The 18,477-nt window shown below is 54.2% G+C and overlaps 1 protein-coding gene across 2 annotated transcripts; it reads left to right on the forward strand.

Annotated features, from left to right (window-relative positions):
- The first annotated feature begins 31 nt into the window (after positions 1-31).
- FRS3 (fibroblast growth factor receptor substrate 3) lies at positions 32-13,256 on the forward strand. Of its 2 annotated transcripts, none has more exons than XM_039695959.1 (7): positions 32-163; positions 2,782-2,910; positions 3,075-3,163; positions 5,556-5,742; positions 8,600-8,761; positions 9,307-9,458; positions 10,267-13,256. In XM_039695959.1, exons 3-7 carry the CDS (start codon positions 3,098-3,100, stop codon positions 11,128-11,130), a joined length of 1,431 nt encoding a protein of 476 aa, XP_039551893.1. In that variant the 5' UTR covers positions 32-163; positions 2,782-2,910; positions 3,075-3,097; the 3' UTR covers positions 11,131-13,256. The 2 variants fall into 2 exon arrangements, with proteins under 2 accessions (XP_039551893.1, XP_039551895.1); XM_039695961.1 differs by having other exon boundaries at positions 33-163; positions 10,359-11,084.
- The last annotated feature ends 5,221 nt before the right edge of the window (positions 13,257-18,477 follow it).

An 18,477-nucleotide genomic window follows, 5' to 3' on the forward strand; every position in this document is an offset into this window, starting at 1 on the left:
CCCGAGTGACACCTAGAGTCTCCGTCTACTGCAGACCCCCCAAATCCCCCCGGGCCCCGGGAAGGGCCGGGCCGGGGGCCCCGACGCGCTCCGTGCTCCGGGAAGGGCCGGGCCGGGGGCTCCGGGCCGCAGGTCCCGGACGGCGGAGCCGGGAGCGCCTCAGGTACCGAGCAGCGCCTGGAGCGGGCCGGGCATCGCCCCCGTCCCTCCCCTCGTGCCCTCCCCGGCTGCCCCGGCCGCCCCTCGCAGCCCATTGCCCGGAGCCCCCCGGGACTCGCCCCTTCCTCAGGCCCCTCGTCCCCACGGGCTCTGCAGGCCCGTCCTGCGCCCTCCATTCCCTCATCCCTCCATCCCCGTCCTCATCCCTCCATCCCCATCCTCATCCCTCCATCCCCATCCTGCCCCTCATCCCTCCATCCCTGTCCTGCTCCCTCCATCCCCGTCCTCATCCCTCCATCCCCGTCTTCATCCCTCCACCCCCGTCCTGCTCCCTCCATCCCCGTCCTGCTCCCTCCATCCCCATCCTGCTCCCTCCATCCCCATCCTGCTCCCTCCATCCCCTCATCCCTCCATCCCCGTCCTGCTCCCTCCATCCCCATCCTCATCCCTCCATCCCCTCATCCCTCCATCCCCGTCCTGCTCCCTCCATCCCCTTCCTCATCTCTCCATCCCTGTCCTCATCCCTTCATCTGGCTGGGCTCTTGGGGTGGTTTTAGGGACTGGCTGGGCTCTTGGGATGGGGTTAGGGACTGGCTGGGCTCGTGGGATGNNNNGTTAGGGTTAGGGTTTAGGGTTAGGGTTAGGGTTTAGGGTTAGGGCTGGGCTCTTGGGGTGGTTTTAGGGACTGGCTGGGCTCTTGGGGTGGGTTGAGGGACTGGCTGGGCTCTGGACTGGCAGGCAGGTGTGGGGAGGTGAGCTGGAAGTGCAGAGCAGGATTCTGGAGAGTCGGGAGTCTCGGTGGCTGTGTGGAAGGAATGCTGCTGAGGGAGGGCTCGGGGAGCTCCTGGTGGTTTTTTACTTCATTTGTTCAGTTCTCAGTTCTCAGTGTCCTTGCTGAGCCACAGCACTTCAGCTGACCCCTCACAGATGGGGTGGAGGGAGAGGAGTGGAGAAACAGGAGAAAAGGCAGAATGTTTTCTCCCAGCTCTTATTCCTGAGAGAATTGCTGAGGTGGGAGTGGGAGAGCCCAGGCTGAGAGGGGAATAAATCCCTGCAGATTTAGGAGCAGCAGCAGCAGGCTGGGGCAGGGTGTGGGGTGGCACGGGGAAGGTGTGGTGCTGCTCTAGGGCTGGCAGGTGTGTGCAGGAGGGCAGCTGGCACCGCCTTTTGTTTGTTCTCAGCTTGCACAGAAAGAAACTTTCCTCTCCTGGGCACTTGGCAGGGCTGGGGCACGGTGGGGAATTCTCCAGGGGCCAAAGGGAAGGCACAGAGCTGCAGTGGGAGGTGATTTATGGGGCTGTTTTGATGTGAAGTGGAATGGGACCCTTGGGCAGCTCCAGTGGGGCTCTTCCCCCTCCCTCCACACTGGAAGGGGCCCAGGGCAGCTCTGCCACTCTGAGCTGGGTTTCACTGGGAGGAGGGGGAGGCAGCCTGGCACAGGGAGAGGGGAGTGGAAAGAGATTTCCAATGGAAAGGGATTTCCAATGGAAAGAGGGTCCCAAATAAAGAGGTTCCAAATGGAAAGAGATTTCCAATGGAAAGGGATTTCCAATGGAAAGAAGGTCCCAAATAAAGAAGTTTCCAATGGAAAGAGGGTCCCAATGGAAAAAGGTTTCCAGTGGAAAAGTTTCCAGGGGAAAGAGGTTCCAAATGGAAAGAGGGTCCCAAATAAAGAGGTTTCCAATGGAAGGGGATTTCCAGTGGAAAGAAGGTCCCAATGGAAAGAGATTTCCAATGGAAAGAAGGTCCCAAATAAAGAGGTTTCCAATGGAAAGAGGTTCCCAATGGAAGGAGGTTTCCAGTAGAAAGAGGTTTCCAATGGAATAAACTTTCCAATGGAAAGAGGTTTCCAGTGGAAGGAGGTCCCAGATAGAAAGAGGGTCCCAAACAGAGGTTTCCAGTGGCAGGAGGGTCCCAAATTGCCATTCCTGCCCTGGTACCGGGCTGGGGATCCTGGTGGATCAGAGGGAGACCCTGAGCTGCTCTCAGGGCACACCTGGCATCATCCCCTGTCACCTGCCCAAGTTCCCATCAGGGACAGCAGAATTTCCCATTTCTCACTACAATTAAAAAAAAAAACAACCAGGAGTTTTTCTCAGTGTGAGTGCAAACCACAGGAGCATTCCTCCCTGCCTGATCCTCGCCCTGACTGGGTCACATATCAGAATTTTTGTGTTTTCTGGGTCAGATATCAGAGTTTTTGTGCTTTCTGGCCTTTTTTTGTTGCTTCTCCTACTCCAAAGCAGAGCAGCTGCTGGTTCTCTGACCCTGAAGGACCTTCCCTGCAGTGAAGGCACCTTCACATTCCTCAGCAGCAGCAGCTGCCTCACCACCCCTGGCTGCTCAGTTTTATTTCCTTCACCCTGCTAAACCCCACTCCTCTGTAGAATCCCAAAGCCAGGAAATAAAATATCTCTCATTTGATTTTTTTAAAATTTATTTTGAGCTGTGTATTTTTCATTGTTGTGCGGAGTTTTCTGTGTTGATATAAATGTAATTAATTAAACACAAAATGCACCTGCTTTCCTTGGGTTGTCTGAAGGGAAGTTCAGTCACTCTCCCACTCCCTGCTTTTTAATTTTCTCTGCTTTTATCATTGTTTAATTGTGTTCTTCTTGCCAGGTGGAAGATGGGAGTGTTCCCCTCATGTTTTAGCTGAAACTCCTTGCCATGAAATCCTGAGGGAGATAGAGGGACTGCAGTGGGAATTCCTGCTCGCTCCTCCACAACAAATCCAACAACTGCCTAATGGTAAGTTAGGTAAAACCTAATTGGTTTTAATTAACATTTATGACTTTAATCAAGGAGCAGAGCAAAGAGCTGGAGCTCCACTGGGATGGGGAGGGCACAGCTGGAGGTGCTGGGAGAGCTGGATTTGGGATCTGATTGTGCCACCCTTTGTGTCCTGTCCCCAGGGATTGCCTCTCTGCCTGGCGTCATGGGGAGCTGCTGCAGCTGTCTGTGCACAGACAGCATCCCAGACAACCATCCCACCAAATTCAAGGTAAAGTTTTGCCTTTCCAGCCCCATCAGAGGGTCTGGGACAGCTCTGACTGCACGAGGGGAGAGCAGACTCCTGCCCCTGCTCACAAACATCCTTCCAGGGGATTTGCAGATTCATCACTTCTGGTTTGGGGTTTTTATTTCCCCCCTTTCCTTAAGAAACTCCTGCTGAAAATGTGTTTGTATTTGCTGCTAAATCACCTCTGCTTGGGAAATGCAAGGAAATGGGGGACTGGAGAGAAAAACCTTTCATTGCTCAGGGCTGTGTGCCAGCCCTGAGCTCCTGCCAGCCACAGATCCCTGCTGGCAGCTGGGAAAAAGGCAGCAGGAAAAGGGGGAATCCATGGAATTGCAGTGCTTGGGGCTGCTCAGGGACACCTGCAGCTCTGGGACACGCTGCAAGGGACACGTGGAGGGGCTGCAGGGGAGGGAGTGGAGCTGCAGCACCTGGAGAATCCTGAGGGATCTGGGAAGGGGCTCAGCCTGGAGAAAAGGAGGCTCAGGGGGAATTCTGGCCTTCATAGGAGGGGACAGCCAGGGGGATTTGGGGTCTTATCCCAGGGAACAAGGACAGGAGGATTGGAACAGCCACAGGGTGGGTCAGGGGATATCAGCGATGATGAGAGAGACAGGGAGACTGAGAGATGGTCAGAAAAGTCCAAATTTATTGTGGGCTAAAAGTCCAAATTTATTGTGGACTAAAAGTCCAAATTTATTGTGGACTAAAAGTCCAAATTTATTGTGGACTAAAAGTCCAAATTTATTGTGGACTACCTATGCTAATGTACTGTTTCAGGAAGGGTGGTAATGTTTTACTACAATGATTGAGTTAATCATCACATGAACAAACTTCAGCATTTTACAACATCTCTCGCTGGCAGAAATCTTGATGTAATTTTCTTATCCAGTAAAAGTCAGCCTGGTTTCATCTTCTTGCAGTCTTCAAAGCTGTTTGTTCTTGCCAAGGCATCCTGATTATCAAATCTCTTATGCTAACCAGGTCCAAAGTCTTGTGTGTCCCAAAAAGGGGAGGTTTAGGCTGGAAATCAGCAGGAATTTCCTCATGGAAAATCGGGTGGTCAGGCCCAGGGAGTTCCCCAATGTGGCAGCAGCTCTCTGGCCACAGAGAGAAACACACAACTTTCCCAAGCATTGTTCTGGCAAGGCACAAAATGCCAAATATCTCTTGGTACAAGGTCTTTTAAGGCTAAACTCTCCACTTAAGAAATGACACCTAGATTATTTTCCCTTTTAACCCAAAAACTGATCCCTCAAAGTCCACAATTGTGGAAAAATCCATGTGGATTTTTCTGTCCAATTACAAAAAACACCCCAACCCGTGGAGAAGAAGGAGGAAGAAGGTGAAGAAGGTAATAAGGAACAACCTGCCTTCACCCTAAAACCTCCATCTTCCTTCATATTTATTTCTGTATTCTAAAATCCCAAACTCTAAATTTTCCACCACACTTCTGACCAACTCCACACCTTTAATCCCAGTGCTATCAATCAGTTTTGGAAATCTCCACAGCCCCAGGTCACATTCAGTGTTCTCATGTGGATCTGTGCCCCTCAGCACAGAAAGCCCAAAATTCTCTTAAGAAAATCTAAAATTCTCAACATCCAGGGTTCCGAGAACTGTCTACAAAAACATGAGGTTCTTAATAATGAAAAATATGAGTTTCTTAATAAAGAAAAGGATCAACCTCCTGTAAATGGGTGGAGTCTCCATCAATTATTCTCCAGGCCTGATCCCTCGGTGGTGGTGGAGATTTGACCTTGTGAAAAACGCCAGTCACTTGTTTTTAAAATTTTAATAGTTTAATAGTAATAAAATGGTTATAAAAATAGTAATATAATTAGAGTAATAAAAATTTGGACAATTACAATTTAGGACAATACAAGACAATAAAAACAAAGAGTTAGGGACAGTCTGGGTACCTTTTTTTGGGCAAAATAAGGCTGAAAAAGGACCCACATTAACAGAGGGTTAACCCTTAAAAGCAACAGCCTGTTGCATATTCATACACGGTGCATAAATTCCATTCAAACAAAGGATTCTGTCTGGTCAGTGCCAGCTTTTTCCTCTGAATCCTGACGGTGGCTGGGAGGTGGGAAGAACTCGATAAGAGAGCAATAAATTCTTTTTGTCTGAAAGATTTAGGTGTCCTGTGGCTATCTAGCACAGTTTCTATTTTAACATTATGTCATAACCTAAAACTCCATTTAACACCCTACTTAAGAAAATGAATACAGCATAACTTTCTAACATATCACATATATTATTAACATTTGTGAAAAGCCGATCGCATCATACGCATTTTTCGAAAAAGCCGTTTTTGCAGCTTTTCCCAGCCGCACGTCATGCCTGGCTGTGCTGTCCCGTGTCCCCGCAGGTGACCAACGTGGATGACGAGGGGCACGAGCTGGGCGCGGGGGTGATGGAGCTGACGGCGCGGGAGCTGATCCTGCACTCGCGCGGGCGCCACGCCGTGCGCTGGCCCTACCTGTGCCTGCGGCGCTACGGCTTCGACTCCAACCTCTTCTCCTTCGAGAGCGGCCGCCGCTGCCACACCGGCCAGGGTCAGTGCGGGACCGCGACAGGGACAGGGACAGGGACAGCGGGGACAGGGACAGGGACAGGGACAGCGGGGACAGGGACAGGGACAGGGACAGCGGGGACAGGGACAGGGACAGGGACAGCGGGGACAGGGACAGGGACAGGGACAGCGGGGACAGGGACAGGGACAGGGACAGCGGGGACAGGGACAGGGACAGGGACAGGGTCAGTGCGGGATGGGGACAGGGACAGGGCCCGGCCAGGGTCAGTGCGGATGGGGACAGGGGCAACGGGGACAGGGACAGGGTCAGTGCGGGATGGGGACAGGGACAGGGACAGGGACAGGGACAGGGACAGGGACAGGGACAGGGACAGGGACAGGGACAGGGACAGGGACAGGGACAGGGACAGGGACAGGGACAGGGACAGGGACAGGGACAGGGACAGGGACAGGGTCAGTCCCCAGCCAGGGTCAGTCCCTGGGGGCTCCCTGGGAACAGCCCTGCTGAGATTTCTCTCCCCCTGATGCCTTGGAGGCTGCCTACAACAGAGCATGGACAGAGTTAAAGGAATTGGGACAGGGACAGTGCCAGGACAGCAGGGACAGGGTCAGGGTCAGTGCGGGACAGGGACAGGGTCAGTGTGGGACCACGGGGACAGGGACAGGGACAGGGACAGGGACAGGGACAGCAGGGACAGGGTCAGTGGGGACAGTGGGGACGGGGACATCAGGGACAGGGACAGCAGGGACAGGGCCTGGGTCAGGGTCGTGCCAGGGCAGCAGGGAGAGAGACAGGGCCCAGCCAGGGTCAGTGTGGGGACAGCAGGGACAGGGACAGGGACAGGGACAGAGACAGGGACAGGGACAGGGACAGGGACAGGGACAGGGACAGGGACAGGGACAGGGACAGGGACAGGGACAGGGACAGGGACAGGGACAGGGACAGGGTCAGTCCCCAGCCAGGGTCAGTCCCTGGGGGCTCCCTGGGAACAGCCCTGCTGAGATTTCTCTCCCCCTGATGCCTTGGAGGCTGCCTACAACAGAGCATGGACAGAGTTAAAGGAATAAAGCAGGGCTTTGTTAAAATATGGTGACAGTGACCCCAGAGCTGCTGGGGAAGGGCTGTCCCTGTCCCCTCACCTTGTCCCCTGTCCTGCCTGCCCAAGGAGCCCCTTCAAGGACACACCTTGGGCAGTACAAGAGCCTGGCCATGGCTCCACCCCAGATGGACTCAGAGTCAGGAGTTTTGACACTTTTATAAGTTTTGCTCCATTTCCATATTGGGTTCTGCAGTCCCATCCTCCCAGTTTGGTTCTGCTCAGAGCTCTGATTTGGGAACTTTGTGGCAGAGGAAAAGGAATCCCACGTTTTCCTGGAGCTGTGAGCATGGAGAGGGAAGTGACTCAGCCAGGAGCTGATGCCAAGTCACAGCAGCACTGGAATAGTCTGGGAATAGAGGAATTACAGTTTTGCACTGGTGCCTCTTGGTTCCTTCACCAGTCTGGCTCTGTTGCTTTTTAAAAGAGCTGAACATTTCCTTGGCATCTGCATCCCCCTGGGAGAAAAGAAAAAGTTGTTTCCTCATTCTGTTAATGTGTTTGTAAACTCCAGAAGGACTCCCGGGAGTGCTCAGGGTCTGTGTGAATCTGCACTGGCATCTGCTGCTCTTTAATGTTTATTTCAGTGGGGTTTTCCTCTCCCATCAGGGAATTTGTCCTTTGGTTTCTGCTTTGCCTTTTGTGGGGTGAGGATCAGTGTGAAAATTTAATCCAGGGGTAAAAGTTCTGCCCTCTGCATGGTTTGGTTCTGTTCAGGTCCAGGCAGAGGGGATGGAGCAGAGCTCCCACGCCCTGCAGAGTGTTTATCAGGCAGATAAATGAGAGGGATGATGTGTTTTGTTGAGTTTTCTCCCTTCCTTGTAGGATTTTATCCTGCTTATCCGTTTGACCTGGAGCCCTCCTTGCTGATGCTGCTCCCCACCTGATGCAAGGCAGATCCAGCTGGGGTTTTTTGGCCAGAAGGTGGAAAATGAGGATTTTTGGGAGCAGCCCTTGTTGCCAGGCTGCTCCTGTTGCCATGGCTGTGGTGTGTGCGTGTGCCAGCCTGGGATTGGCTCCTGGGCTGGGCTGCTCCTTTGGGGACAGACTCTGGCATCCCAGAGGTTTTTAAAAATCATTCCCATCCCTCCCTCCTGGGCTTTGAGGAGTCACAGCCTGGATTTTCCCCTGGAAAGGGGGTGCCAGGGGGGTCAGGTGGGAGAGGGGAGCAGCTCACCTGGCCCCCCACACCTGTGTGGGGTGAGGGGCTGTAAAGCCAGGCTGGATGCAGCTCAGGGCAGCCTGGGCTTGTGGCAGTGGAACTGGATGATCTTGGAGGTGTCTTCCAACCCAAACCATTCTATTCCATGATTTCTGCTGTTGTTTCCTGAATAATCTGTCACTATGGGACATGAAAAAACATAATGTGAACATGTTGTTGTTCTCAAGGTAGAAAGGGAAGTTTATTTTCTGTCTCCAACATTTATAGACTTCCAAAGGTGACAGTGGATTGGAGGGTGACAGTGCCACCTCTCCAGGGACACTGGGCAAACCAACAGCCCATCAAATTTCTCTTCTTTTATAAAAGAATGCAAAACAATAAGTTATTTACAGAAGGTGTGTGAGAAAGTTTGCTACAAGAACGTAAACATCAGAATGTTTAGAAAATCTTAAAAAATTAGGGTGGCATCAACCCACAGGGTTCTTGGTTGTTTTCCTGTGGCTTGGTGGTGTTAAACAACAGCAGAATAAATCAGAATTGATTTAGAAATGGGAACAACACTTATTTTTAAATCAGGATCTTTTCCTTGCTGTTCCAACCCTCCTCTCTGTCCCTGGCAGGGATTTTTGCCTTCAAGTGCTCCCGAGCAGAGGAGATCTTCAACCTGCTGCAGGACCTGATGCAGTGCAACAGCATCAACGTGGTGGAGGAGCCCGTGGTGATCACCAGGAACAGCCACCCCTCGGACAGGGAGCTGGCCCACAGCCCCCAGGGCCCCAGCAGTAAGGGGACAGCAGGGGAACGGCCTGGGCTGGGTCTTGCTTTGAAAAGTCTGTTAGGGAAGGCAGGAAGCTCCCTTGAAATGGAGAATGTAAACCCCCTCCCTCCTGATTGTTACCATTTTGAAATTAAGGGGCTCTCAGGGGAGGATGTGGGAGTAGGAATAACAGCTCTTTATTAGGGAAAAAATAAAATAAAATAAAAATAGAATAAAAATGCAGTAATACAAATCAACCCTGGCAGAGTCAGAGCAGGAGCTGCCCCTGTGGGGCAGGGTGGTGGCACAGTCCCATCCCATGGTGGCTCAGCCCTCCTGCAGTGCCAGCTGTGGCTCTGCTGGAGCATTGGAATGCCTCAATTCCTGTCTCCATGAGGAATTCCTTACATTTAAAGGAGGGCCTGGCCCTTGTGTGTGTGCTCCAGCACTGGGGTGCCCCTGGACAGGTTTGGTTTTACCAGGGTGTCCACAAGAGCCCAGCTCACTCTGAAAGTGTAATCATCCTATTTTGCACCAATTTAATGCTCCTCTGCCTTGCTTTCCTCCCAGGTCAGGGCTACACTGGACTTCCCAATGGATTTCACAGCTTCCCTGGAGAATCCCTGTCCTACTCTGCAGCCCAGCACCCCTCAGTGAGCAGCCTGAGACATTCCTCTGTGGGGGAGGACTCTACCCACCCCCTCCTGGGGCCTGAGGAGCAGGTAAACCCATCCTAAACTCTGCTCCGTGCAATTCTGGGTTTCCCTCTCTCAAAGCTCAGGGGATCCTCACACCTTGTCACTCTTTTTATTCTCTTTTTCATTTTACTCCTGGAAGCTCCTGCTCTTTATGCTTCACTAGAACTGGTGTTCTGTCCAAAAATCTGAGTTCTGTCCTCAACCCACTGGCATTTGGGTGGCAGTGACCTGCCAGCTGTCACACAACCCCTAAATTCAGATCCTTTTTATTTTTGGTTTTGGGGTTCAGCTCTTTGCTCGCAGTTGTAGAATTTTTAGAATTTTTCTCACAAAACCCAGCTGGTCTGAGGCACCCCCAGGGAGGCCTGGGCAGGTGTGAGGGTTGTGGGATCAGCTGTGAGCCACTGGAGCTCACAGTTTGTGAGATGTGCATCGAGCGTGACACAGAACCCTGAATCACCGGAAAAGATTAAATCCAACCTGTGCCTGATCCCCACCCTGAGCACTGAGTGCCACCTCCAGGTGCCACCTCCAGGGATGGGCACTCCAAACCTGCCTGGGCAGCCCCTTCAAAGCCTGACCAGCCTTTCCATGAGGAAATTCCTGCAGGTGTCCCTCCGTGAGGACACACAGTGTGCATCTGCACTGCACTCTCGTTGTCTCCCTCCCAAACCAACTTCTACATTTTGCCTCCAAAAACCTCCCCAACTTCCAAAATCCTTTTCCCTCCTCATCCACTGACCGATTCCCCTCTCCTGGTGGCTTCTCAGCTGCTTTGCTCTGGTCTGTGCTGTCTCCTCCTTTCACTGTCCCTCTGCTTCTCTCCTTGCAGTCCCACACCTACGTCAACACCGGGGAGCCGGAGCCGAGGGGCCGGCACTGTATGCACTCCCTGCCTGAAGCCCACCCTCCTTTCCCCCCTAGGAACCACAGCTGCTCCCTGGAAGACCGCAACCCCCAGGTCTTCCTGCAGCCAGGGGAGGTGAAATTCGTGCTGGCTCCCAGCTCCGGCTACCGCCGGCTGTGCCGGCACCCCCGCGAGTGCCAGCCTCACCTCTGCCCCCCCAACAACAACAACGAGTGCCAGCAGGGCTGTCCGTCCCCGCAGTGCGTCTACGAGAACCTCAACGGGCTGGTGGCCCCCAGCACCTCGTCCCTGTGCCGGGCTGGCCGCTCCAAGGCGTCCCGGGAGGACGGGGGCTGCTGCCAGCGCCGCTCGGCGCTGCTGCACTACGAGAACCTGCCGGCGCTGCCGCCGCTCTGGGAGCTGCAGCCGGCCCGGCACAGGGACGAGGACGCCGGCACGGCGCCCACGCCCTCCCCGAATGGCTTCTCCGAGGCCGGCGAGGAGGAGCCCCTGCAGAACTCGGCGGGCTCGGAGCCGCGCCGCGCTTTCCTGCCCAGGCCGCGGCGCAGCCGCCTGCCCAACGTCTTCAGCTTCGACTTCCCCCGGCCCTGCCCGGAGCCTCCACGGCAGCTCAACTACATCCAGGTGGAGCTGGAGCCTGAGCCCTGCAAGGGGCAGCAGGAGGCGCGGGCGGCAGCCCCTGGCAGCCCCGGTGCCCGCCGCACCGACTCCTACGCCGTCATCGACCTCAAGAAGACGGCGGCCATGTCCAGCCTGCAGCGGGCCCTGCCCAGGGACGATGGCACCTCGAGGAAAACTCGGCACAACAGCACTGACCTGCCCCTGTGAGGGCCCCAAGTGCCAGCCCCGTGTCGTGGCTCCGGTCCCTGCCCCTCGCTGTGTCCTGCCCCCCTCAGTGTGGCTCCCTTGCCATCGCCCTTCCCTGTTTGTCACTGCCGGGGCCCAGCGTGGCTCCTGCAGCTGCTGCTGTTGAGGCTCGTCTGTCTGTCTGTCTGTCCGTCCTCCCCTCTCTGTGCTGCTCGTTTTTCAAGCCTTGTGGGGTGTTTGGTGACTCTGAGGGTTGAGTTCCGGGCGGGAGGGAGGTGGCACGGCCTGGGGTGGGGCAGGGCAGAGCCGGCTGGGCACTGCCCCGGGGAGAGCTCCCAAAACTGAGCTGCTTCAGGAGCTCTGTGCAGATGGAGCCCGTTCCCCGTGGATCCCACACCTCCAGGAGGGCTCTGTGCCGAGGCCACTCCAGAGCTGGGGTTTGCCTTGTGTTTCCAGGGGTGCCTGGAGATGAGGGAGCTCACGCCGTGGCCTTTCCCCCCTCAGCTCACTGTTTGTTCCTGAAGCTTTTTATCCTTCTGTCCCTGTCTCAGATCCAGTTTCAATTGGGCAGCTGCAATGAAACCAGGAGGACACAGAGCCATGGGCACACACTGTGATCACAGAAACCTGATTGCCTAAATCCTTAAATTCCCTCCCCTGCTTTAGAAGAGGAGGGAAAGGCCACAACCATGAGGGAGATTGGAAGTTTGGTCTAGAAAACTTCACTTGTGCCATACCCTGCTTTGTTTTTTTATGAGGGTTCTACTTGGCAGCTGCTGAGAAGTGCTGTGGGTTTATTTATTTGTTTACTTATTTATTTATGAACTGCTCTTTGCATCCCAGTTCGTTGCCAAACTGGTGCCAGTCTGCAGCCCGCACTCTGGGGGGGACAGCCCCCAAAACAGCTCGGTGGCTTTGCTGGGGGAAAAACACTGTGGAGGAGAGCAGCTGGGAATGCAGAATGTGTGAAGCGGGGGCTGACTGTCCCGGGGTGGGTGGGAGGTGGAATGGGAGACGTGGGAGTGGGAGCGGAGCCGCCGGGCAGCCGAGCCTGGAGCGGCATCAAAGCCGCTGCTGCTGCCACGTGCCTGGGGCCCGCTGCAGCCCCAGCTCCCTGCCAGGAGCCAAAGTGCAGTTTGTTCTCTCAACTACGGACCTGGAAGGGCTCAAATTCCGGGTCCATTCGTGGCCTTTTGCTGTGGGTTTTTGTCTCGATGCCGGGGTGGTGCTGGGCTGCCCCGGGACGTCCCCTCGTCCCTCCCCGCAGGACACGCGGTGGCTCAGCCTTTGCCTGGATTTCTCTGTGCCTGTTCCGATGGAGAGCAGTGCTCTGGGGTGCTCTGGGATCCTCTGGGGTGCTCTGGGATCCTCTGGGGTGCTCTGGGATGCTTTGGGGTGCTCTGGGATCCTCTGGGGTGCTCTGGGATTCTTTGGGATCCTCTGGGGTGCTCTGGGATCCTCTGGATCCTCTGGGATTCTCTAGGATGCTCTGGAATTCTCTGGGATGCCTGGACCCCACCTCGTGCTGGCTGTGTCGTGTTCCTCCTGGGACAGGACCTGGTGCAGTGCCAAGCCCCGTGTCCCCTCGTCCTTCGGTGTTTCCCTCTGCTGACATCCGTGGAAGAGGAAAGAGCCCCACCCCCAGCTCCGAGGGTTCCAGGGTTTGGAAGTTCAGGCTTGTTTTGGTTTTTGGTGCTGTCATGTCCTGTTGAGCCGTGACCCTGCTGGGAGCAAGGCCACGTGTCCCAAGTCTGAGTGGTGCCATGTTTGTGTCGCAGAACGTGGAGTTCTTGGCTTGCTGTTGCACTATAAATTCCAAGTGTGCCACATGCTTCAATCCACTGGTTTTTCTTTTCGTTCTGGAGGTCCTTGTGCTCGTCTTCCATTCTTTTGTCCGTCCCTTGTGTCACCTGTAACTGAAAGGAGACCCAAGTAATCTATTTTTATATGTATAACAAATGACTTTATTTGAAGGAAGAAAAAAACAAACCAACAACCCCCACCCCAAGTAATGTATCCCCCTAAATCCAGCTTTCATTTAGGGAAGTGAGAGAAAAAATTGTTTATATCTATCTATCTCTATATATATAAATATATATATAAAAGTTAACTGCGTTAAGCTTTAAATAAAGTATTTAAATAAAGACTTTCTGAGCTGTCAGTGTCACCCTTTGGGACAGCACAGCTCCCTCTGGAGCCTCTGTAGGAACCTGCTGGAAGTACAAAATCCTCTTCCCTTTTTTCCCAGAAAGGGAGAAGAGGGTGGAATGTTTCCCAGTTCCACAGAGGAGGCAGCCAGGGCCCTTTCCAGGCGGGATAAATCCAGGGAAGGTGCTGGGGTGGGCTCCTTGTGCCTTGGGTGGCAGCAGCTCGGGGCTGGGGCTGTCCTTGGGCGCTGCTCAGGGCCACCAGCGTGTCCCTGAGGGTGGCATGGGAGGCTCTGTGAGCTCCTGGCATCAGGGAATTCCCCTGCAGTGCCATTTTTGGCTTTCTTTTTGGCGCTTGAGGTGATGGTTTGTGTTCAGGTGAAATGCAGTGCTCCCCCGGGAGCCAGAGTCTGTCAGCACAGAAAGTCCAAAATCCTCAGCACCCAGAACCCCAGCCCTGGAGTTCCTTAAAGAACCTGGCAGTGCCATCGTGGTGCCTCCAGGAGAGCTTTGTGTTGGGAAATCCGGCTGGGACCTCTCCAGCTGCTGCTTCTCACCTGCTCCAGGTGCTCTGGGCTGTCCCACCCGGGTGTCCCCTCCCTGGCAGACCCAGTGCTGCCACAGGAGCGGTGACAAGTGACAATGTGCTCACCTGCTTACCCTGAGGGTGCTGCTCCTCTTCCAGGGAGGAGAATTCCATGGGCCTTGAGGATGAGGAGGGATGGAGCTGCACATCCCAGCGTGGGGCATCCCCTGCTCCGTGTCCCCTCGTGTCCCCTCGTGTCCCCTCCCCGTGGCCCTGCTGGCTCAGCAGGCTGAGCTCCGGCTCCATCCCAACCCCCGGGAAGCTTTGGGGATGAGGAGCCGCTCCCATCCCATGGTTTGTTGTGGGTTGTTCCGTGCTGGAGCCGTTAAATGGGAATTGTGGTGCCAGGACGGAGCTTCGGGATTTCAGGGTTCTCATCCCGGTGATTTTCCCTCTTTTTTGGGAAACTCCCCCAGAGCTGTGCCTAAGCCACCAGACCCTTTGAGAGATCCGTAATGTTCGTTTTTCCAGTGGGGTTTTTTCCAGGGAAGGGTTTGGGGCTGCCCCGCGGCCCCGCAGCTCGGGTGACACTTTTGGGATTGTCCCAGCGCGGTGCCGCAGCTTCCTCTAGTGGCCGTGGGGAAACGCTTCCAGAGGAGATCCGGGCTGGATTGGGAAGTGAGGAAGGAATTCCTCGAATTCCTTCAAGGAATTCTTCTTCCTTCCTAAGGAGACATCAAATCCGTGTTCTCTCATCCCTTCTGTTCTGTGATTTGGGGTCGGTTTTCCCCTGGTTTTCTCCGGGTTGGGAATGTTCCCCCAGTCTGTTGTGTGCTGATGGAACCCTGTGAAGGTGGATTTTATGGATTTTCCTTTGGCTCTGACACCTTCTGCTGGGCTTTCCCCACGGAAAGGTGCTGCTGGCTGGGATGGGAAACGGGACTGGGACACCCTGTAATCCCTCCAGCCGTGGAATATCCTCAGCAGAATCCTCACCTTGGTGCATCCAGAAATCTGCCTTTGGCTTTCAGGGTTTCCTGGGCTCTGTGCATCCAGAAAAACCCTCCCAAACCCTCCCAAGCCTGCTCTGGAGTCTGTCCCTGAAGCTGAGGGGACACTGAGCTCTCCTCCTCCCTGTCCCAAGCTCAGTGGTTCAGCTTTTGGCAACTGGAAAACTGAGGAAGGAGCTGCTTCAGTGAAATGTTTGCTGAGACTTTGGCTCTCACAAAGGGTTTAGGCTCCAAAATGGGGTGGATTTGGGTGGTGCTGAGCCCTGGGGGTGGGAGCTGGGCTGGAGGTTCCAGTGCCTGGCTGGGGACTGGCTCTGTGTGACCCACTGGGGACGGACCTGGCCTTGCTGGGCTCCTTGCTCCACCTGGAATTGCAATTTTGGGGTGTCTCGTGAGCAGAGGGAAAGTCACTGCCTTGACCTTTGAAAGTGGTTCTTGTTTGAGTCAGAATTAATCCATCAGATTTCTCCCCCTGGTGTTTCCTCCCTGCTGAATGCACAGACAGATCTGCCCCTGTTCCCCTTCCCAAGGAGGGATGGGATGGGATGGGATGGGATGGGATGGGATGGGATGGGATGGGATGGGATGGGATGGGATGGGATGGGAGCAGAGCTTCCCACCGACAGGAGCAGAGCTTCTCCCAGCTCTCCACTGTCTCATCTGGGTTTTTTTTTCCTCTTCTAACCCATTTCAGGTGCCTGCTTTTCCTCGGGGAAGGAGGCTGAATCCCTGCGAGCTCTGCCTGCCTTAGAGCGGGGAAAGGGGAGGTGCTGAAGGTTAAAGGATCTTTATTTCTGCAATTTGTTTGTTATTTCTGAGGAATTCTTGTTTTTCTTACCTCAGCTGTGCTGTTTGCTGGCAGAAAATCCAAACCAGGGGTGGCATTTCCAGCTCCCTGTTTTCTCATTGTCTCTCTGTGCTCAGCCCCCTCAAGTGGAGGATCATTAATGAATGATTGTTAATGAACCCATTTCCTAATTCCAGGCCCTGGGAAGGCTGCCCTCAGTCTTTCTGGGAATTCTGTCTTTTCCCCAGACTTGGCTGGTCCGGAACTGCTGCTCTCAGGCAGCAGAACAGGTTTGGGTTCCTGTTGCTGGAGGTGAATTCATTAGTGAGAGCCTGGCAGCTTTGAAGTTGGCAATTACAGGCCAGGGGATGGAAAGGGCTCCTTGCAAAGACGGGATCTAATTTGTTTTCCTTCCCTGGGTGAATGGGATTTTTCCAGCTGAAAGGCCCAGATGCTTCAGTGTCACCTCCAGCTCCTCCTGGCATTGTCACCTGTGCTGGTGCCTCGGCCAGGGAACATTTCTGGTGTGGCAGAGAAGCAAAAGTGCTCTGAGCCAGGGGCTGGAATTGTTCCTGTGCGTGATTCCCAGGGAAATCCAGGCAGTGCCTCTCTGAAGGACAGCGCTGTGAGCTGAGGAGAGCTCCTGCTTTGCCCTGAAGGGTGGAGCTGGACAGAATAAAAGGAAAGGGGTGCTTGTCCCTGCTGGTGACCCAAGGGGAGACTTTTCAAGACAGTTCCCGGTGCTGCTTCCCCTCTGGCAGTTTGAAGCCATTTCCTTCATCCTGTCTCTCCATCCCCTGGTCCAAAATCCCTCTCCAGCTCCCTTAGGGCCCCTTTGGGTTTTGATCAGAAGTGGCTGATCCTCACCTGCTTTGGGAATGTAAATGCCTGACCTGGAGCCCAACCATGTATTTCCAGTTTATTTACCCATCTTTTGCTCACAGGAAAAAGAGGAATCTTTATTTTGATGTGCAGGAAGCTGTTCCTGTGTTCTGCGACCTCTGTTTTGGAAACAAAACACTAAAGCAGCTCGTGAAGGATCCGAGTGCCTGTGTGGGTTCGTAAACACAGCTGCTCCGGGGGCAGAGAGTCCCAGCCTGGGTTGGGTTGGAAGAGACTTAAAAATCATCTCATTCCACCCCTGCCATGGGCAGGGACACCTCCCACTATCCCAGATTGCTCCAAGCCCTTCCAGCCTGGCCTGGGACAATTCCAGGGATCCAGGGGCAGCCGTAGGGAAAATTCCTTCCTAATACCCAACCTAAATTTCCTCTCTTTCAGCCTGAACCCATTCCCCCTTGTTCCTGGTGAGCAGCCCCTCCCCAGCTCCGTGCAGCCCCTCCAGGTCCTGGAAGGTCTCCACAGAACCTGCCCTGCTCCATCTTCCAGGGGCTCCCCTCGAGTGCTGGGCCACAGAATCCCGGGAAAGGCGTGGGGAGATGGAATTCCCTGAGCTGGAGCTGGGCCACCAAGCCAGCACAGGAGAGGAACTGAAAGCAAAGCAGAGGGAATGGCCAGAGCCTGGCCCCAGGGAGATCCTGGGGGTGTGATCCCCATTCTGTGAGGGATCCCCCCATCTCTGCTGCTGGAAACCCTAAATCCGTAATTCCTGCTGGAACAACGCCCTCAGGTGCCTTTCCCAAGAGCTCTCTTGCCTGGATTTGGGATGCAAGCAGTCTGGAAAATATCTGGGTAACAGCGCATTTGCCAGAAAATATTTTGGTTATTTCAAAAAAGCTTTGGTTTGTTTGCTAGAAGATATTTAGATGGTGACCAAACCCATTTTGGTCCTTTTTCCAAAGAGTATTTGGGTTATATTCAGAATGTTTTGGTTGGTTTGGGTGCTTTTGGCAATTTGGGAAGTGTGTGCTTCTGGTTTTTTGTTTTCATGGGGAAAAGAAAAAAGCAAGCAAGGAATTTTCAGAGTTTCTGGGAGGATGTGGAGGGTGGGTTAAACCCTGAGAGTGGGTGGCACCTTCCTGGGGGTCACAGCACCTGGGTGTGGGGTGGAGAGGGAATTGTGTGCTCCACAAAACAAACCAATGAATGGGAAAATTGGGTGATTTCTGTCCAAACAGTGAAAACAGGAGCAGGCAGGACATGGAAACGAGCTCAGGTCCTGGAGTGAAGGTCTGGGGTGGTGATGAAGGCAGGGCTGCTCTGGGGACCACCTCGGAGCAAAGCTGAGAAGGAACCTGGGGAACATCCTGGAAAAACGAGAGAAGGAACTTGGAGAGAGGAGAAACCTGGGGACCATCCTGGAGGAAACAAGAGAAGGAACTGGTGACCATGCTAGAAAAATGGAGAGGAGGAACTGGGGAACATGCTGGAGGGAATGAGAGAAGGAACTGGGGACCATCGTGGAAAAATGGAGAGGAGGAACTGGAGAACATCCTGGAGGGAACAAGAGAAAGAACCTGGGGACCATCCTGGAGAAAATGAGAGGAGGAACTGGAGAACATCCTGGAGGAAATGAGAGGAAGAACCTGGGACCATCCTGGAGGAAATAAGAGAAGGAACCTGAGGATCACCTGAGGGAATGAGAGAGGAAACCTGGGGACCATCCTGGAGGAAATAAGAGAGGAAACCTGGGGACCACCTTGGAGAGAATAAAACAAAGAACCTGGTGACCGTCCCAGAAAAAAGCAAGAGAAAGAACCTGGGGACCATCCTGGAGGAAATGAGAGAAGGAACTTGGGGACCACCCTGAAAAAACGAGAGAAGGAACCTGGAGAGAGGAGGAACCTGAGGACCACCCTGGAGGGAATGAGAGAAGGAAACTGGGGAGCATCCTGGAAAAATGGAGAGGAGGAACCCGCGGCCATCCTGGAGGAAACCCCCGGAGGAGCCTGATGGGCTCCATCCCCTCGCCTCCCGCCCTCTCTGTGCAGCGGCGGA

The sequence above is a fragment of the Passer montanus genome, unplaced genomic scaffold, assembly GCF_014805655.1.
Source record: "Passer montanus isolate IOZ18808 unplaced genomic scaffold, ASM1480565v1 scaffold93, whole genome shotgun sequence".
NCBI lineage: Eukaryota > Metazoa > Chordata > Aves > Passeriformes > Passeridae > Passer > Passer montanus.

What these genes read in the sequence shown, in the direction of transcription:
- FRS3 (XM_039695959.1), top strand. Translation starts at nt 3,098, where the DNA reads ATGGGGAGCTGCTGCAGCTGTCTGTGCACAGACAGCATCCCAGACAAC. An exon ending in CCGCTGCCACACCGGCCAGG is followed by an intron (nt 5,743 to 8,599) that starts GTCAGTGCGGGA and finishes TGTCCCTGGCAG; the next exon opens with GGATTTTTGCCTTCAAGTGC. An exon ending in CAGCCCCCAGGGCCCCAGCA is followed by an intron (nt 8,762 to 9,306) that starts GTAAGGGGACAG and finishes CTTTCCTCCCAG; the next exon opens with GTCAGGGCTACACTGGACTT.